The sequence below is a fragment of the Megascapheus bottae genome, chromosome 4 (assembly GCF_031878675.1).
Source record: "Megascapheus bottae isolate mThoBot1 chromosome 4, mThoBot2.hap1, whole genome shotgun sequence".
Lineage (NCBI taxonomy): Eukaryota > Metazoa > Chordata > Mammalia > Rodentia > Geomyidae > Megascapheus > Megascapheus bottae.
Genome location: NC_143512.1, coordinates 39,362,278 through 39,383,449, shown reverse-complemented (window position 1 = coordinate 39,383,449; position 21,172 = coordinate 39,362,278). Strand labels below are relative to the sequence as shown.

At 35.7% G+C, this 21,172-nt stretch overlaps 1 protein-coding gene across 3 annotated transcripts in view; it reads left to right on the top strand.

The window, feature by feature from the left end:
* The window catches only part of Tent2 (terminal nucleotidyltransferase 2), a 50,511-nt gene extending 31,131 nt beyond the window's left edge, over positions 1 to 19,380 (top strand). For all 3 annotated transcript variants that reach the window (XM_090331710.1, XM_090331709.1, XM_090331711.1), the window contains 7 exons: positions 1,007 to 1,083; positions 2,466 to 2,594; positions 8,010 to 8,053; positions 13,652 to 13,788; positions 14,824 to 14,915; positions 16,363 to 16,442; positions 18,143 to 19,380. In XM_090331710.1, the coding sequence (XP_090187836.1) occupies positions 1,007 to 1,083; positions 2,466 to 2,594; positions 8,010 to 8,053; positions 13,652 to 13,788; positions 14,824 to 14,915; positions 16,363 to 16,442; positions 18,143 to 18,217 (634 nt within the window). In that variant the 3' untranslated portion in view covers positions 18,218 to 19,380. The remainder of the gene's footprint in view (positions 1 to 1,006; positions 1,084 to 2,465; positions 2,595 to 8,009; positions 8,054 to 13,651; positions 13,789 to 14,823; positions 14,916 to 16,362; positions 16,443 to 18,142) is intronic.
* The last annotated feature ends 1,792 nt before the right edge of the window (positions 19,381 to 21,172 follow it).

Below are 21,172 nucleotides of genomic sequence, written 5' to 3'. Positions count from 1 at the left end.
TTCTCCTCCTGCTTTATTGGAATAGTTTAAAATTAGATTTTCTATTTTCTAGGACTCAGTTGCTTTTTCTGACTTTTTTAAAAACTGGTCATAGCAAATGAAGCTCAGTTGTTTAAGTGATATAGTATACAAAAATAACATCTTGATTTCTGTGAAAATGCATTTTTCTGCATGGGTTTTTATTCTTATTTTTAAAATGTAATGGTAAGCTAGGCTCCTGTGGCTCAAGCCTGTAGTTCCAGCTACTCAGGAATCTGAGAGCTGAGAGTCTTGGTTCGAAGCCAGCCTGAGCAGGAAAGACTGGGATTCTCATTTCCATTAACCACCAAAAAGCTGGAAGTGGAGCTGTGGCTCAAGTGGGTAGAGTGTCAACATGGGAGCTCAGAGATAGCCCCCAGGCTGTGATTCAAGCCCCAGGACCAGCACAAAATTGTGTGTGTGTGTGTATGTATGTGTGTATGTGGTGTGTGTTTATGTGCTTATATAATTCCATGTTATTTGAGAATATGTATCTCAATGGAATAGTTTGTCCAGAATGCCAGTATATAGGCTTTATAGGATTTTAAAATTTCCTTTAGGGTTCTTGAAGATTTGTCAGTACAAATAATCATCATTATCATCATCATCATCATCATCATCATCATCATCATCATCATCTTAATTTGTATTTTTATTTTATTTTTTTGTGAGTCAAGGGGTGTGAACTCTGGGCTTGGGCGTTGTTCCTGAGTACTTCAGTCCAAGGCTACTGTGCTACCACTTGAGCCATAGCACCACTTCCTAGTTTGTATTTTTAGTGCACATCAAATCACATTAACTATCATACTTAGTATGTATTCTTATATCTTTAGTGTCTCATTTTAAAAAGATTAATATTTTTAGGACACATGCTGTTACATCATTGATTGGATTGGCATGGTTTTTTTTTTGTTTTTTGTTTTTTTACTAAGGATAGGGAATTTCATTTGGGCATGAACTAAAGTTTGTATTCTTTTGTTTTGAACAGTTGTATGGAATTTGACTTGAATGTAAACAACATTGTTGGAATAAGAAACACATTCCTTCTCCGAGCTTACGCATACCGTAAGTTTATGGCTCATTTCTAAATGATCAGCAGCTTCTGTTTTTTCTTTTTTAAAAAATTTTTAAAAATTGTTTTAAATGTGATATTCAAAGATGTTAATAGTTACGTAGGTCAGACAAATCGTACATTTTTTTTCTTTTTTATTTTCTTGTGAGTCAAGGGGTGTGAACTCCAGGCCTGGGCACTCTCCATGAGCTTTTCTCCAAGGCTAGGGCTCTTCTACTTTGGGCCACAGCTCCACCTCTGGTTTTGGTGGTTACTTGGAGATAGTCTCTCAGACTTTCCTTCCCAGGGTGGCTTCAAACCACAAACCTCAGATTTCAGATTACAGCTCTCAGATCTCTAAGATTACAGATGTGAGTCACCAGTGCTGAACAAGAGTACATTTCCTTTTGGTCAGTGTTATCCCTTTCCTCTCTCTCTTCCAGTTTTTTCTTTCCATCTCTACCCACAGTTGTATTGTTCATTTTCAATAAAATGTCTAGTGTACCACTGCTGTATGTTTTATTCTTCATTGATTGCTTTTTTTTGTTGTGTTTTGGTGGCGTCGGCCCTCTACCAATTGAGCCACACCTCTTGCCAGTATTTGCATTGGTTATTTTTCTTTTTTTTTGAGATTGAGTCTTCTTTTATGCTCCTACTGGACTCTGCTTTCATTCTGTTTATGCTTCTCATTGTGACAGGATATGATAGGTTGAGCTATTGATTGCTTTTTAAAAGATGTTTTAGGGCTAGGAATGTTGCTCCACGATAAAGTGCTTGCCTAAGATCTTATGTTTGAGTGATAGAATCACAGTAAGAAAATTATCTGTTTATAGTAAATAATACTTCCTTAGTTGTGTTGATGTATAATGTATCTTAGTTTTTGTAAAATACGTTGTTGCTATAACTTTGATTACTAACAGAGTTAAAGGTAAATCAGGTTTTTTTGTTTTGTTTTTTGTTTTTGTGTGTGCCAGAATTTTGTTTTTTGTGTGGCCTTGAACTCATGGCCTGGGTGTTCTTTAGCTTTGTTGCAGAAGGTTGGGGCTACCACCTGAATCATAGCTCCATTTGGGGTTTTTTAGTGGTTGGTTGGAGAAGAAAGTCTCACAGGCTTTCCTGTCCTAGATGCCTTTGCACTGTAATTTTCATATTTCAGCCTTGTAAGTAGCAAAGATTATGAATTACCCATGAACCACACATACCTGGCAATCAAATGCATTTAAACAATTACTAATTTTTTTAAAAGATAACTAAGACAAAAGAGAGGTAAGTCACACTTAGAAGTTCATTAGTGGTGAATACTGTTACTATACACATTTCTTTTTTGGTATGAAGAAATTATGTAAATTTTCAAAGAAACTCTATGTCTACTGACTATATTTAATTTTATTTGTAGTTGAAAATCGAGTTCGTCCATTAGTGCTGGTGATTAAGAAATGGGCAAGTCATCATGATATTAATGATGCTAGTCGTGGTACTTTAAACAGCTATAGTCTTGTGTTGATGGTTTTGCACTATTTACAAAGTAAGTATTATTTGAGTTTTTCCAATTTTTAAAACTCAAATTCAGCTAAACTTCATTATAGTATCTTTCCTTATCTCAAATCTTTTTTAAGGTCTACAAAAATTATGTTTCCCATTTTATTGTCTTGAACTAATATTTAAGAACTGTTACTGCCTGGAAAGCATTATAAGGAAGTTTCTATATGTATTTTCTGAAAGTTCTGTATTTGTGTTCAGAGTTTTTATCCCCACATGTGTACCAATACATGCATCTTCTGAAAAACAATAAAAATAACTCATGTACTGTTTATTCTTATTTTTCATTTGGGGCAGAAATTAAATGATTACATTGGCTAAAAAAAACTTTATAATCCCCATTAACTATGCTCTCTAACTAGATTTTAGTCTCCATAGTATGAGGGTAAACTGGTTGAAATATCTGTCGTACAAAGATAAAAAGCTATAGCTGGGTGCCGAGAGATGTTGAAAAGAAAATTAAGGCCTTGCAATAATTAAACCAGGGCTCTGAGATATTTGATGACTACCATTTTGAATGTTTAATACTTGGTAGCTTGAAGGTTGAATGAAAGATTGATATGAATTTGGTGGAAAACAAAGTTTACCAAGATGTCTGATATTTCTAGTTTGAAATCTTGGTTTTTTTGAAGCTTATATAAGTGGAGAAGGGGTTATGTTCTTTAGTATATATAATAGTCATTTGCTTTTTTTTCTTTTTGATGGGTCATGGGGCTTGAACTTGCCTGAGCGCTGTCCCTTAGCTCTTCAGCTCAAGGCTACCACCCTACCCCTGGCCCTGGCCTGGGTGTTATTCCTGAGCTCTTCAGCTTAAGGCTACTGCCCTACCCTTGAGTCAAGCCCCACTTCCCCGTTTTCTAGGGGTTAATTGGAGGTAAGAGTCTCAGGTCCTTTTGTGCCGGACTTTTGAACCTTGATCCTCAGATCTCAGTTTCCAGAGTAGCTAGGATTACAGGCGTGAGCCACTGGTGCGTGCCCAGCTCATTTGTGCCTTCTAAGAATATGTACCACTAAATAAATACCCGGTATTCCATGCCCTGAGTGTTTAGCAGTGAACAAAATAGAAAGTTTATTTGCTCTTTGTGTGAAAATTAGCATTTTAATAGCTATTGCTAAAATGTAAGACTCATTAGATGTGTCAGCACTATTCCACACTTTCTCCAGCACTATTTATACTATTTTGAAGATAGGGTGGTCCTACATAGTGAGATTCTGTCTCAAAACAAAAGAAAAAACAAAATTCCAGCTAGTTGGCAGTCAGTGACAGGAGGATCATAATTTAAAGTTAACTGACGTAAAAGTAAGACATTATTTCCAAAGCAAATCGGTGGTGAATACATATAAATCCAGCTATTGGGCAAGTTAAGGTGAGAGGCTTGCGATCTTAGTCTAGCTAAACAGAAAGGAGGACAACTTGCCCGAAAAGTAAACCAGAATAATCAAAAATGACTAAGACATGCTTCAAATTATAGAAAAGCTTACCTTACATAGTTTGGTCCACACTGTCAAAAAAACCCAGAACCATTAAAGTAAACAGTTGTTAAGAAATGTTTCAGTGATTATCAATAGCATGTTTTTTAGATACTGTTGTATGAAATGAGTCTGTTTACTAGATCCTTTCCAGTCTATCATCTAACTCTAACACAATCATTATTATGGTGTAGCCCATTTTATGACCTCTTTTTTTTTTTCTATTATGCTTGGTGCTTTTTAATGTTTATATTCTGAAAGATAACAGTTTGAGCAATTTTGTTAAAGACAATAGAAAAGTAAGGGCTTACATGCTGAAATGATTTGGTGCCTTTATAGAACTGCTTCTGCTCTGTTATTGGGGAAGAGAAGGCACATTTTTCTTGATATGTGGTTGGAAAAAGTTGTGGTAAACTATAGTTCTTTGGATAGTGAATAGGAAGATGATGCCACATTCAGATTTCTCTAGTGAGTCACTTTTTCGAATAATAGAATAGAATAGTTGGGAACAGAAGAAAAGCTTCCCAGAGATAAAGATGCTAGTCACAGATTTCCTATTTTAAAAGCCCTGGCCTAACACAATTAAATGTTTCAGCAATGTTATTTCTCAGTTACTCAACCTCAGCATTTTAAAAAGTAGACATATGAGTAAGGTTTCTGGTTATGTGTTTAATTTTGTATTTTTGAATAAAAAGTGTTTGAACAAATTTAAATTTGGTGACATATATTTGAAGTTAGTAATTTAGAAGCTATTTTATTCACATTTAGTTTAAATAAGTTATCTGTACATATATCAGCAATTTTGAAAATGCTCTGAAGTATAAAGAAAAAGCACCCATATTTTCACATTGTGTAAATTTTTTGTTTTCTTTGCAAAGGCTTCAAAATCTTCTAATGTATTAATGTTTTAAGTGGCAAATTCAGTTTTTTGTTTTGTTTTGGGGTTTTTTTTGGTTGTGGTACTTGAACTCTGTGTGCTGTCTCTGAGCTTTTCAGCTCAGGACTAATACTCTACCACTTGAACCACAGTATGCCACTTCTGGTTTTTAGTGGTTAATTGGAGATAAGACTATCACAGATTTTCGTGCCTACACTGATTTTGAACAGTGATCCTCAGATCTTAGCCTCCTGAATAGCTAGGATTAATCCTGAATAGCTAGGATTATAGATGTGAGCAACTGGCACCTGACCAAGTTCAGTTTTGTTAATTTTACATTTTTGGGCAATGAGTACTTTTTTATGTTTGTTTTTCTTGTGTATGTATGTGTGCATGCCTGTGCCTGCTCTGGTACTTGAACTCTAGGCATAGGTGCCATCTTTGAGCATTTTTGCCCAGGATTAGCATTCTTCCATTTGAGTCACAGCTCTAATTCCAGCATTTTTGGCAGTTAATATGAAATGAGAGTCTCACTGGCTTCAAACTACAATTCTCAGATCTCAACCTTCTAAGTAGCTAGGATTATTTGTGTGAGCCACCAGCTTGCTTTATTTATGCATGCACATATGCATGCGTGCTAGTTCTGGGCTTGGTTCAAGGCCTGAGCACTATCCTTGGGTTTTCTCAAAGCTAGAGCTCTACCACTTGAGCCACAACACCACTTCTGGCTTTTTTCTATGTGTGTGGTACCAAGGAATTGACCCTGGGTTTTCGTGAACACTAGGCAAGCACTCTACCACTAGGTCAAACTCCTGGCCTTTATTTTTAATATATTAGCAAAGCTTCACGAAAAATGGAGAACCTTTGAATATAGACTTATGAATGTACTAACAACATAAGTCACACTTTTCTTTGGCTTTCTTGTTCACAGTGAGGAACTTGAGCCATAACTTCAGTCCAGCTCTTTTACTCGTTAGTTAGAAATAGCTTTTGTGGATTTTTCTGCTAAGGCTTGCTTCATACTGATCCTCAGATCTGAGCCTCCTTGATTAGATAGGATTGCAGACATGAGTCAAGCTAGTTTTGATTTGTTTTTAAGTGACCTAACTTCTTGTATATTACAGTTTACTTTCAGTAAAAATTGAATGGGTTTCTTACGTATGTATAATGCATTAATAATAACAAATGATAATATCACTGGCTACTGCCTATTAATTTGGTTTGATTAAAGCATTTAACATGAACATCTGCATATATGTCCTTGCTTATCACATTAAAACTGTTAATGACATCTGTAGAAAAATGTATTTTAATAGGTTATTTAAAGTGAAATCACAGGCTGGCAGTTTGGCCTAGTGGTTAAAAGTGCTTGCCTAGCATGCATGAAGATCCGGGTTCGATTCCTCGGTACCACATACATAGAAAAAAGCTGGAAGTAGTGCTGAGGCTCAAGTGGTAGAGCTCTAGCCTTGAGAAAGTCCAAGGACAGTGCTCAGGCCCTGAGCTCAAGCCCAGGACTGGCAAAAAATAAAAATAAAAAATAAAGTGAAATCACAAATTGAACATTGAAAGAATAATTGTTTTGCCAATGTAATAAAATATGTTCAAATTTGGTTTTGATTTTGTTAAACATTGTTTGCTCAAATGGCAGAGATTAATGACACTATCAGCCATTTCTATGTCCACCATAAAGAATAACAGCTATCATCTGGGGGTGAGTCACACTTGTAAATTTTGCCCTCAGGAGGCTGAGATCTTATTTTGAAGCCAACTCTGGCAAGAAAGTCAGTGAGACTTGTAGCTTCAGTTAACCACCAAAAAGCCAGAAGTTGAGTTTAGCTCAAGTGATAGAGCTTAAGCAAAAGGCCTGAATGTCCAGGTGTTGAGTTCAAGCCCTAGTACTGACCCCTAAAAAAGCCTCTAAGCTATCTCTGGCAGAGGCCGTTTAAGGAGCTTTGGAATTGGATCTTGTAGTAAATGGTAGAAATACGTACTTTCAGAACTGTAATTCTTCTCCCCCTCCCCCACCCTCCGATCCTGGGGCTTAAACTCAGGGCCTAAGCTCTGTCCTTGGGCTTTCTCAAGGCTAGCGCTCTTCTTCCACTTGAGCCACAGCTGGCGTACCAAAGAATCCAACCCAGGTCTTTGTGCATGCTAGGTGAGCATTCTACCACTAGGCCAAACTCCAGGCTCCTAGAACTGTAATTCTTATGAGCTAGCTGATCATAATGGTTGGTTATACGTACATGAGTGTATTCTAGAGGTGGTTTTTGGAGGATTTTGCTAAGTAAAAATTTATTACTGACGTTAATTGTATGTAGTGTATTCTTAATTCTTAAATACAAAGTTTATTTTATGATAGTGTAACGTTTTGTATTATATTATGGTGATGTATTATAGTGAAGTTGGATTTGTTTAAACTATTGGACAGAGAAGAGCGACAAAAACAAAATACAGCATTGACAAGAAGATTTTACCTACATCTGATAGAGTTGTGAAAATTTCTTCTTTGAAATTTCTAATTTCTGCTGAGGTTCTAAAAACAGTAGGTAAGGGAGAACGATAGTAGGGGTTAAATTGAAATACACTTATGTATATGTGGAAATGTCACAATAAAATTTCCCTTATACAGCTAATGTATGCTGATTGTTGAAGATTTATTTTTTAGTTTTTTAATCTTCTCAGTAAGTCAAGTTTTCGGAATTCTCAATTTTAGTATTATTTGTTAGTAGAAATTTAATAATGAAAGGACAGTTATGATAGAGATATTCTTTTATGATTTCTCATTAAACTCTTAAAATTACATTGTTGTTAATTACAACCATCTTAGTGATGGCCTTCTAATGATCTGTATATTAGTCCTTTCTTATTTTATATGTATATATAATTTGAGCCAAGATTTTAATTTAAAAGTTTAGGGATCATATTATATGGCAACTCTTGGAATTGTATCATGAACCCAATAGTCTTATTCCTAGGGTATAGGTGACAAATTATTGCATTATAAATTGAATCATGTGAATCACAGAAGCTTTAAACCTTTTCTTTTTATAGCCCTACCTGAACCCATCCTTCCGTCCCTACAAAAAATTTACCCAGTAAGTGTTTTTTTTTTTTTTATAAATTTTAATACATACTTTGTCAAGTGTATATAGAATTATTATATGTTGTATAAATGTGACTGTGTAAGGCTAGTACATGATAACATTTTCTGTGTAGAGAGGCATTTGCCAATTAGAACATTTGAATGTTTCATGCAGTTGTTTTTTTTTTTTTTTCCCGAAAGCTTGTACTTTACTTAGTTGTTGGCAGAAAAACTGGTCATTTCTGCTAATGTGGGATTTTTTTTTTTGCATGACATGCATGCCTATTATTAAGGGATTAAATATACTTAGGTGGTTATGACCTATTTGACTTTCTTCTTGCTGGTCTATACTATTTTGTTTAGTAATTTGTTTATACTTTGAAAAATAGGAAATGAAAATAAAAACTTGAATAAATGGGTAATCTTTTCTCTTATACACCAGAGATAGCATTAGTATGCTATTATTAATATTATGCTATTCTTAATATTAATCTTACTGAGGCTGGAAATATTAAAGTATGCCACTGGGAAAATTTAGGAATATAATGTATTTATTCATAATGTATTCTTTTATTTCTTCTTTAGTTTTCTTGTATACTTTCTCAAATTCTGTTTCTTTGTTCTATATTGCTGACATTTTTGTTTTCTTCTTTGTTCCTGATTGTCTTTAAAAATAATATTTAAGCTGCTTGTTTGGAATGATTATCTGAAATCATGTACATTTTAATTTTGTACATATATATGTGCCTATGTATTATATGCATAAAGAGGAGCTATTTTCAAAGCATGATTAATGGTACAAAGGAGAAAATGTTATCTATGTAGCATGTGTGATCAATTTCCAGAGAACTTGTATCATAAAAAATATACTTGACTTGTAACATGAATTAAATAGGGTGTAGTCCTTGATAACTGAGAACTGTCATCTTTGTTTTGGAACATTAGTTTTAAAGCACCACACATGTAACATATTACATAATCAAGGTTCACTGTAATAGAAGCAGTAGTTTTGTAGCTGTAATGGAGGTTCTTCAGTTTTTGGTGGATCATCAACTGGGATAGACTGACAAGAACCTTCCAAAATCTGGGTCTCTTTAGAATTAAACTATTGAAGTGAGTTTCTAAGATAGCTAGTAACCAGACTTTATGCTTTTATTGTGAAAATGAAAATGTTAGCAGGTATAGAAATAAAAATTAATTTCTATATTCTTTAGCTCATACTGATCTAAGATAATGACTTTTATACTGTTTTCTTGGTCAAGGCAAAATTACAGTGGTATTTTCCTTACATCATTTTATCTAGCTCTGCAAAATTTCAGTGATAATTATTTAAAACTTGAACAACGAGATTGTTATTTTGCAAAGAGAAAACGTTCATAATTTAATTTTTTTATGTATAAGGGATTTTTTTTTTTTTTTTTTTTTGCCAGTCCTGGGCTTGAGCTCAGGGCCTGAGCACTGTCCTTGGACTTTCTCAAGGCTAGAGCTCTACCACTTGAGCCTCAGCACCACTTCCGGCTTTTTTCTATGTATGTGTTACCGAGGAATCGAACCCGGGTCTTCATGCATGCTAGGCAAGCACTTTAACCACTAGGCCAAGCTCCCGGCCCCGGATTTTTTTTTTTTTTTTGAAACCAGATCTTGTTCTGCAACCCAAGATTGGCCTTTGAACTTGCAATGTTGCTTAGATTGGTCTTGAACTTTGTCTAACTAAATATGTGCTTTAACCTCCTTACTGTTGAGATGATAGACATGTATTGCCACATCTGGCTCTTTTTGTTGGTTTCTGGTGGCGCTGAGGACCAAACCCAAAGCTTCATATAGGCACATATTATCCCTTCCCCAAGTTAAAATATTTGGGGCAATGAATGGAGCTAAGTAGTAGAGATCTTGCTTCTCCTATAAAAGAGTCTGGGTTTAGGCCTGAACACTGTTAAAAACTTAAAAAGCATGGCTGGAAGTTTGGCCTACCAACGGTAGAGTGCCTGCCTAGCATATACTAAGAACTGGGTTCAATTCCTAGGTACCAAATACATAGAAAAAGCTGGAACTGGTGCTGTGGCTCAATTGGTGGAGTGCTAACCTTGAGAAATGCTCAGTGTCCTTGAGAAAGACAGTGCTCAAGCCCTGAGTTCAAGTTGGGATTGGCAAAAAAATAAATAAAAACATATTTCTGTTACTCAATATGGAAGTAAGCTCCATCATGGAACTGATGGAAGAGAAATGCAGTATTGTGTATCAGAATGTCAACTTATCTATGTATGCATTATTTAGAAATTACTTCCTAGAATTTGTTGATCATTATATGTTTGGTGACTTGAAGCTCAAAGTAAGGTAGTTCTAAGAATGCAGTAAAGAGCCCTATTTTTGTTTGAAAAAATAAAAATCAAACCAGATATAGTGACCGATAACCTTTAATTCCAATACTTGGGAGGATAGAAGCAGGAAGATACTGAGTTCGAGGCCGACCTGAGCTTTATAATGAGAACCTAACTCAGAATTACAAGAACAACAACCATCAGGAACCATCAGGACATGGTGCAAACAACAAAATGTAGTATCAAGGAAAAGATGTTACATTTGAATTGCTTTTCCATTGATTTTTTTTTGTTTTTTGCTTTTTTATGTACCTTTGAATGTATAGCTTAAGTTGTATTTGCTTTTTCTATTTATAGAGTATTATGTATTTTGAGAAGCTTTTTTTTTTTTTTTTTCATTTTTTATACACTGGTCTTGAGGCATGAACCTCATGGTCTAGATGCTGCTGTCCCTGAACCTTGTTGTTGTTGTTTGCTTAAGGCTAATGATACTCCACTTGGGTCATAACTCTGCTGCTTTTTGGTGGTTAATTAGAGATGAGAGTTGTGGACTTGCTCAGGCTGGCTTTTAGCTGCAAGCTTCAAGATCTCAGCCTCTTGAATAGCTAATATTATAGGCATGAGCCATGAGCCACCTGCTCCCTGCAAGTTTTATTGCTTTTGTTTGCTTTGGATTCGTTATAGCACTTGAACTCAAGGCCTGGGCACTGTCCTTGAGCTCAAGGCTAGTGCTCTACCACTTTGAGCTGCAGTGCCACCTCTGGCTTTTAGTGCTTAATTGGAAGTAAGAGTCTCATAAACTTTACTGCTCTGGTTGGCTTTAAAGCTCCATCCTCAGATCTCTGCCCCCCTGAGGAGCTAGGATTACAGGTATAAACTACCAGCGCCTGGCAAAATTGTTTTCTTTTAAATTTTCTTTTTTTATTTTATTTTTTGCCAGTCCTGGGCTTGATCTCAGTGCCTGAGCATTGTCCTTGGACTGTACTCAAAGCTAGAGCTCTATCACTTGAGCCTCAGCACTACTCCTGGCTTTTTTCTATGTATTGTGGTACTGAGGAATCGAACCTGGGTTTTCGTGCACCACTAGGCCAAACTCCAGGCCCCAGTTGTTTTCTTTTAAAATATGAATATTTCTGTCACATTTCCATTAGTATGTGACTATATAAAGTCATTAAAAGTGAACAGTAGAAAGCCGGGCATAATGGCTCACACCTGTAGTCCTAGCAATCCAGGAGGCTGAGATCTGAGGATCAAGGTTCAAAGCCAGCCCAGGCACTAGAGACCTGAGACTTATCTCCAATTAACCTCTAGAAAATGGGAAGTAGGGCTGTGGCTCAAGGGTAGGGTGCTAGCCTTGAACTGAAGAGCTCAGGAACAGCACGTTAGGCCCAGAGTGCAAGCCCCATGACCCACCAAAAAAAAAAAGATATTAGAGCTAAAAGAACACTGGCATTATTGACTGAGTCATTCACCAGTTTAATAGATTCAAGCTGGATGTTTCCTGTCTTTCCCTTTAAATTATTAAAATAATTTTAGAATTTAAACAATTTTAGGTTTCATGTAAGAATATGATCATCTTAGCATCCGTGTTTAAGTTGAGTATTTCATTTTCTGTTGCTGGGAGTCTAAATAATAATAAGCAAGATCATGAAGCAGGGACTTTCAAAAATTTTTAGTTGACCCAAAATATGCTGCCTACTTGTTGTGTATCTGCATGCTTCTTCTTTCTTTTTTTTTTTTTTTGGCAGTCCTGGGCTTGTGCTCAGGGCCTTGGGTTTTCTCAAGGCTCGCGCTCTACCACATGAGCCATATCACCACTCTGGTTTCTTTTCTACCAAGGAATTGAACCCAGGTCTTCGTGCATGCTAGGCAAGCACTCTTACCAGTAGGCCAAACTCCCGGCCCATACTTCCTATTTTCTAGACAAAGAAAATAGTATTCCAGTTTTAATCTGTGTGTGTGTGTGTGTATGTGTTCTAGGCAAGCACTCTTACCACTAGGTCAGACTCCCAGTCCCAGGTTAATGTTCTTAAAAACAGAATTAGGAACCTTAGTTATAGTTGAGACAAAGAAAATAGTATTCCAGTTTTAATCTGTGTGTGTATGTGTGTGTGTGCTAGGCAAGCACTCTTACCACTAGGCCAAACTCCCAGTCCCAGGTTAATGTTCTTAAAAACAGAATTAGGAACCTTAGTTATAGTTGACATTGCTGCTGCTTTAATGGATTTAAAAAAAATCTATTTCTACTTGGATGGCAGCTATTTTTTATGGTACTGTGCAAATTTTTTATGGCACTATGTCCCAGTTTTGGATATTTATTAATTGAAGCTATCTATAGTCATTTAGTTTATTTTTTTCATTTAGTGTATGTATATATGTATATGTGTGTGTGTGTGTGTGTGTGTATGTGTGTGTGTGTGTGTGTGTATAATTTTTTTGTATGTGTGTGTGTCTTTGAACTCTGGGCCTGGGTGCTGTCCCTAAGCTCTTCAGCTCAAGGCTTGAGCCACAGCCCCAAGTCTCTAGGACTTTAGTGCCTGAGCTGGCTTTGAACTACCATCTTCAGATCTCAGCCTCCTAAGTAGCTAGGATTACAGGCGTGAGCCACCATGCCCAGCTTCATTTAGTATATTTTTGATCTCCAACCTGGTGCTAAAGAAAAGATGAGCTATGAAAATTAATGGCTTAGCAAACAGAACCAACAACCTCCTCCCCTCCAAATCCCCCTTCCCATAAATGAGGAAAAAACAGTTTGTCTAACAAATTTTGGCCTGGATCACATGCCATAAATAATATGGTAAAAGTTTCCTGTATATTGCTTGTTTAATATGTGTGCTATCCTTTTTTCCCTTGTCCTTTTCAAGTTCAGTTCATGTTGATTACTGTTTTTATTAAAATACGAAGTACAAAGGCAGAATAAAACAAAAACTTAAAAATGAATACTGTTCATGTGTTGAAGCTACTCTTGTGACCTTTGAGGAGTGCTAAGTAGCAGTTAGAAAAGATTGTTTATTACTTTGTGCCTTTATATCTGTTTTGTACATCTGGTCCTTGTGGAAATAATGAAGGTGATTGATTTATAACTGTATTATATTTTGCTAGGTTGAAGTATGATATGTGTACTGTTTCTGTATTTATGAGTTAGAAATCGGAGATAATAGCTAAATGATTCCCAAACCCGGTACCTTCTGGCTTACTTCTGGTGGAATCTGTAGTGGGAGATAGTCAGATTTGTAAATTTGTAAATGTAAAGCATGCTTTAAAATGGCTTAGCTTTTTTTTCTTTTTAACAGGAATGTTTTAGTCCTGCTATACAGTTGCACCTTGTACATCAAGCTCCGTGTAATGTTCCTCCTTACCTCTCAAAGAATGAATCAAGTCTTGGGGACCTCTTACTGGGCTTTCTTAAATATTATGCTATAGAGTTTGAGTAAGTAAAGGTTTAAATTGTTTGCTTATATATAAGCTAATTTTATAAATTAGGTTAAAGCCTGTATTAGTTCATTGTTGTGCTATAAACATGTTCACAAATGTCTAATTTATAAGATAATAAATTGTAACAATTGCTAGCCTAGTATATTATAGTCTTTTATATTTGCTAAGTTTTAGTTGATTGCATTTGGTATCCCATTTTATGTTATGCCTTATTTTCCAGAAAGTTCTTTCTGAGTACCATAGGGTGTTTTATAGTTTGAAACATCTATTTTCTAGGAACTTAAGATTTATAGAAACTAGTACAGAGCAAATGGGCTGGGAGTATGGTTCAAGTGGTATTGTGCCTGCCTACTCAGTATCACACAAAAAATTCTCATAGTTACCACATTTCAAAATCATATAGGAAAAATTATAGGCTTTGTGAAATTAGATCATAGAAAGACAACTTGAAAGTATGATTTTCTACTTTTTATTTTATTTTTAATCAAAAGCAGTGTTGAAGCCGCCAGGCATTGTGGCACATACCTGTCACCCAGAATAAATGAGTTTCCACCCATATGTATGGTTCTCAAAGCCTGGCTTTTAAGAATTTTCAGCAGTAAAATGTCAGTGGACTAACTTAATATTTAGTTTGATGGGATTTAGGCTATATTGCCAGGATGGTCTTAAATTTTTAGGCTTAGTCAATCCTTCTTCCTTAGCCTCAGATGTAGATGAGATTACAGTGTGCAAGAACCTTGAATACTTGGTATGTACTAGTTGAATGGTGAAAGAAATAGAAAAATACCTTAATGTCTTGGAACTTTTATTCTACTTTGGGAGATACACAATAAACAATAAATAATAATCATAAGTAAGCAGTTGTTAGAAGCTGTAGAGAAAAAAATAGAGGAGGAAAGTAGAGAATGGGGGCCGAGGCTTAAGGCAAAAGTCAATATTGGGTAAGAAAATCAGGATGGATTATACTACTGGCGGATAAAAAGGAAATAATACAATTCTTGACACAGTTTCAATATCTCCTTTATTACAGCTGGAATACGCAAATGATTTCAGTTCGTGAAGCCAAAGCCATTCCAAGGCCTGATGGTATTGAATGGAGAAATAAATACATCTGTGTGGAAGGTAATTTTCCTGTGCTTACTGTATTTACTACTTACTAGCATAGTAGTGGTAAGAGAATTACTTCATTCCAGTTTGGATTTGAGTTTAAAGTAATACATATATGTTCTGAAGTGATTACATACAATGTTAAATCTTTAATATTTGAAGTTTAGTTGTGAGAAATATTAGATTTGAAGGGCCCGGAGTGTGGCCTAGTGGTATAGTACTTGCCTAGTGTGTGTGGATGGAGCCCTGGGTTTGATTCCTTGGTATCGCATACACAGAAAAAGCCAGAAGTGGTGGAGGGCTAGCCCTAAGAATGATCAAGGACATTGTCTCCCCAGACCCTGAATTCAAGCCCCAGAACTGGCGGAAAGAGACAGAGATAGACCCTGTGGAGTGGAGGATGTGGAGGGCGATTGAACTCGAACATTAAATCTTTCTTGTCTCCTTCCTTTCCATTCACCTCCCTTTTTACCCTTATTCCCTTTTGTTTTTCTTTTTCTTTTTTTTCTGTTTGTAGACTATCTTATCTTGTGGGCATAAGATAAATGGAGTAATTGAGGATATGGCTATGGAGGAAGTTCTGTGAACACACACACTAAGATTTCTTTTGTTTTCCTTCTATCTTCTCTGCTCACTATTTTGTTTTTCTCCATTTTTTGGTTAGATTTCTTACCAAATTTACTGAATTAATTAATCCCCCTCCCCCCCTTTTTTTGGCCAGTTTTGGTGCTTGAACTCAGGGCCTGAGTACTGTCCTTGAGCACTAGCTCAAGGTTAGTGCTCTACCACTTGAGCCATAGCACCACTTCCAGCTTTTCTATGTGTATGGCATTGAGGAATCAAAACCCAGGTGTCCATGCTTGCTGGGCAAGCACTCCCACCCTTACTGTATTTCTTTCTAAGCCATCTACTCACACCTTACCTGGTTTCCATTTTGGATATAAATCCTTTTCCCTGATGCATAGAATTAGCTTTTAAATTAAAATTAAGTTTTAAATTATCCTACATTTGACAGTACCTCTCATTGTTTCTGGTTAATGTATTTTTATTCCTTTAGGGTAAGTCCTCTTGACCTGTTGTAAGTCTTTAGAAACCTTATCTACTTTCATGATTTAAACTTAAAATACCTGTAGCTGATGGCCCTCATTTTTAGTCATCCCTCTCATGTGAGTTCTAACTAACTTATTAGACACTTCATAGTTAGAGCGTTATGGACATATGTCTAGTAAAGATACTAGGCTAACGCATACGAAGTTCTATATATGTAGGTCAGAAATGGTTACATGTTGGCAATTTCATATAATTGTACCAGATCTAAATGTTTTGGAGCTGGAAATGTAGCTTAGTAGTTTTGTGTTTGCTTCACATATGCAAGATCCTAAGTTTGGCTCACATTACTACAAAAAAATAGAAAGTTTTCTTTTTGGTGATTTGTTGTTCAAATGTTTGTCTGATATTGCAGAGCCTTTTGATGGAACAAATACAGCCAGAGCTGTGCATGAAAAGCAGAAATTTGACTTGATCAAGGATCAATTTTTAAAGGTAACATTGTGTCAGATTAATTCTGAAGTGAAAGTATTGCTGGCGCAGTGAGGTGGCTCATGCCTATAATCCTAGCTACTCAAGAGGCTGAGATCTGAGGATCAAGGTTCAAAGCCATCCCCAGCACAAAATAACCATTATCTCCTATTAACCCTTAGAAAACTGGAAGAGGGGCTTGACTCAAAGGTAGGGCAGTAGCCTTGAGCTGAAAAGCTCAGGAACAATGCCCAAGCCTAGTTCAAGCCCCATGACCCACCCACAAAAAAAAAAAAACGTGAACATATAGATATGTATGTAATAGGATCAAATAATTCTGATTTCTAAGCTCTGGTAACATTAATGTTACCACAGAATAGAGAATTACTTTTCTTCCAGTGAAGACTAGCTCTATTTTTCATTCATATGACTTTCACTTTTGGGGAAATAAATATTTTTACAGTTTATTAAACTTCCAAACTAATTGAGTAAAACCCAAGTGAACTCATTTCTTTCCTTAAAATATCAGGGGTTTATTATAATCTTAGAAGGAAGCTAATGTCTCAGCCATGTCTTTTTTTCCCCCCCCTTTTGTTTACCCCACCGTTAGAGAATCTTTTTTTAATGTGTGTCTGTGTGCATAGCATGAATTTATTGATCAGTAGTTTTGCTAGATAATTCTATGAATTCCAGAGTAGAGTGTGTAAGTCACTGTTTTATGAAACCTAGGAAGAAATGCCTCATAGAAGAACTGTGACACTGTTTTTAAAAGCATAGCTTTTTATTATTTAGCCAGAAATGGACTGCATTTTAATAATTAACTACCATTCAGATTAGGCTCCCAATTTTATTTACTTAATTAATTTTTGTGCCTGTACTGGTTCTTGAACACAGAACCTCACATTCTTAATTGTCTTTTTTCTCTTAAGTCTAGCACTCTACCATTTTAGCCATATCTCTTCTTAGGCTTTTTTGCTAATTGGAGATAAGGGACTCATAAACTTTCCTTTCCCAACCCTGCTTTGAGCTGTGATACTCAGCCTCTTGAGTAGCAAGGATTACAGGTGTGAGCCAGTGTCCACAGCCATCTCAATTTTATCAACCAACATAATATTTGTTAACCAGAGGAGAAAATTGTTTTTCTTAGTGACAAATAATAAGTTGTAAAAGCAGTGCTTTAGTCAATTGAGCAACTAAAATGAAAATAAATTATAAAGTAGTGAGCCAGACTTTTAGCTTTTGAATCAGAATTTCAGTTTTTCTCTTTTTCCCAGAGACTTTCTATTCACTGTTCCCCCCCCCCAGAGACTTTCAGAAAATTAAGGAAGACCAAAAACTGAGAAATTCAAAAAGTCAAATAATTGAAGTAATCCTTATTCTCTCAAATCTAAAGGTTTTGTTCTTACTACTTTACTATTTTAGATGAAAGTAATTATTTTAGATAAATTAGTTAATAAATTGTCATCCATAAATTCTACCTATATGCTCATTTTTTGTAAAATGAATTAAAAGCATACAGCCATAGTTTTAAAAAATATTTTCTGATGATAAGGACAGTAATTGGAGAGTGTTAAAAACTTAGATAAAATACAAAGAGGAAAAGATCATCCAGAAATTTACCAAGTAGTGATAACCACTATTATTTTAACTTCTTATTTTAACTTCTTTCAATATTTTGGTCTTTGTATACTTATGTTTTAAAAATAATTTTTTTTCTTTTCTAGTCATGGCACAGATTGAAAAACAAAAGAGATTTGAACAGTATACTACCTTTAAGAGCTGCTATCCAGAAAAGATAACTCACCTCTATTTCTTAAATTCTTCAAGAAATAAAGAACAAGTTACTTCATAATGCATTTTGTTTACCTCCATCATGTTTTTTAAATTGTTTTTGTTTCCATGTTTCATTTTTATAAGGACATACTTATATAAAGAGTGCATATTTTATTATGATGTTTCCTAATAAAATTCTTTGATTTACAATGTATTTTTGAAACTGTTTACATTGATGACTAGTAATATTACATGAATTTTCAGGCAATTAGATAAAATATATTTTGGGAAATTAACTGAACAAATGAAAGGTTTTGATATTACTTCAATTATTTGTAAGAGTTGTGTGACATTTTGAAAAGGGTCTGATTCATACATGCTGAGTACTGTATGACCTATAATAGGTTGTCTATATCGGTTATAGTAAAGTGAAAATTCAAGTCGGTTTTTCAGTTACTTGAAGCAAAATGAAATCTTCTGTTTCAGTGAAATCACTGGAGTCACGAAATACTGGACAGTTACTAAATCTTCACTTGACTCCTTGGCCAGATTGAGGTTTTGAGTGAGTCCATACTAGCACTTCCTAAGTATTCTAGGCTTTTGATGGATGCTTCAGATTGCTTTGTGTTTTGTGTTGCAATGACAATAAACACATTTTACATTGTGCTAATGTGAGCACTGACACAGCAGTTAGTGACTTGCTACTGGATTATTTTAGAGACATTTGGAAAAGAGAAAATCTCCTGCGCTTTGTGATAGAATAGTGCAATATGCACTTTTTCTTCTGTTTTCTTGCCTTTTCTTCCCTGTGAAAAGAAGCAACAGAAACTGAACATTAACGTTAAGATTAAATCCTGTTTTGTAGAATCAGATTTTTTTTCTGTGTACAGTTACAGGATTATAATTAAACTGGAATTTATTTCTTTTCACATAAAGCAGTAGAGGCCACTGAAAAAGCTACAGTGTATTAAAATTGTTTTTGATTTTTGTAAATATTTGTAAATTGTTACATGTAAATCTAAGTATAAAAACAAATCTCATAAACAGTTCCAGCTTTTTCAAAAGAACTGCTAATAACTTCTTTTAGATTTACTGTAGTACAGTTTGTACTTCATTTATTTATTTTTTGGCAGACCAAAAAATTAATTCAGAAATTAAGCTAAAAACATCTTGTCTTTGACTTATAAAAGGTGCGTATTTTCATTTTAAGTTTCAATTTTTGTATGGTGTCAAATAAAGTTTGTACATAGAAATATGAGTCTTTCTTGAAAATGTTTATACATTATACAACTTTCATCAAAATATTGAATATAATATTCTAGTGATAATCTTGAGTAATGATCATAGAAATACATTGTCATAGTACTGCTCATGAATATTTACAGTTCTTAGGGATGAGTTCAATGTTATTACAGTGAGGCATCAATTTGTTGTATATACTGTCACTATGTTCTCAGTTTCTAATGACTCCCCTCTTATTCCTTTCAGCCTGTTTATTGTAAGAAATAGATGAATAAGTTTGGTTTGTGTTCTAAATCAAAGGGTTGAAACACTAAGGCTTTGAGTTATTTTTAGTCTTAGTAGCTGTTAGTGTGGTGAATGCGACATTCTTTTATTTTTCATTTGTGTTGACCTCTCCATTTCTACACTTTTGAATGTGTTAAACTGTTAGCCAGGCTCCAATTGCTCACACCTGTAATCCTAGTTACTCAAAGGCTAAGATCTGAGGCTGTTGGTGTGTAACCAGCCCAGCAGACAAATCCAAGAGACTTTGACCTCCAGTTAACTGGCAAAATCTGAAAGTGAGACACATTGCATACAGACCATTGCAACTGGTAATACCATCCCTCCATATGTCTTATTCAGCAGTTATAAATAGAATCTGCTGTAATTAAATATTTGCTCTTGTAGCCATAGGTCCTTCCCACTGGTAAAGAATATGAATTGTAAAGGTTGACATACTCAGCAGATCTGGTCCGGTGTGGTATTCAGGAAACATTTGATACTGTTCTCTAGAGCGATGGATGTAGTAGGTACTTGGCCAACTTATGAGGTTGTGAGGGCTGGGGATGGTGGAAGAAAAACAAATAATGAATTATAAAAGTGCCCTGGGGACAGAGATATCAGCATACTTTTTTTTCCTGATCTTGGGGCTTGAACTCAGGGCCTGGGTACTGTCCCTGAGCTGCTACTTTTGCTTAAGGCTAGCATTCCACCATTTGAGCCACAGTTCAGTTCCACTTTGGCTTTTTTGGAGATGAAGGTCCCATGGACTTTCCTGTTGGAGTTAGCTATAAACCTCGAGCCTTAGAGCTCATCCAGACTCCGGGTGTGAGCCACCTATTCTTGGCTACCAACATAACTTACAAGTGTAGGCAGTTGTGGGAACCTAGAAGAAAATTCAGTTTAACCTGGGGACTACAGAGAAGAGTGACAGTCTTAATAATACTAAGAGCCTTTCAAGCAGAAGGATTGTGTAAAGGTACAGGGGAGGGAAGACATAATGGTGGGAGCTCTTGTAGAAGTGAGGCCACAGGAAAGATGTAGGTTGCTAAGCAATATGTGATCTTTCTGAGGATCTTGGACTTCAGTCTGGGAGCAGTCAGGGGGTTTAAGTTCTGGTGATTACATGATACAGTGAGATTTGTGTCTTTTAGGCTGAATTTCAGGCCAAATGTAAGACTTGAGTACTGTGAGTTTATCCTGACTGAACAATCGGACCACTGAGGCAGACCATACTGATATACCATCTTGCATTGTAAAGGAAGTCAATACTGAACAATGATCCAAAAGTGCTAGATAGCATTTTCCATTGAGTCGCTTCATTTGAAGGGAATGAGAGGAGCTTAAGCTACCTTGTCTCCCACTGAGCCTGTTTACTCTAGGCACCAAAGTAAGCCCTATGCAGAGATGGGATTGAGTCATTTGATGTAGTGGTACAGTAAGGGATTTACTCTGGAAGGAGTATTTGGAGTAAAGGG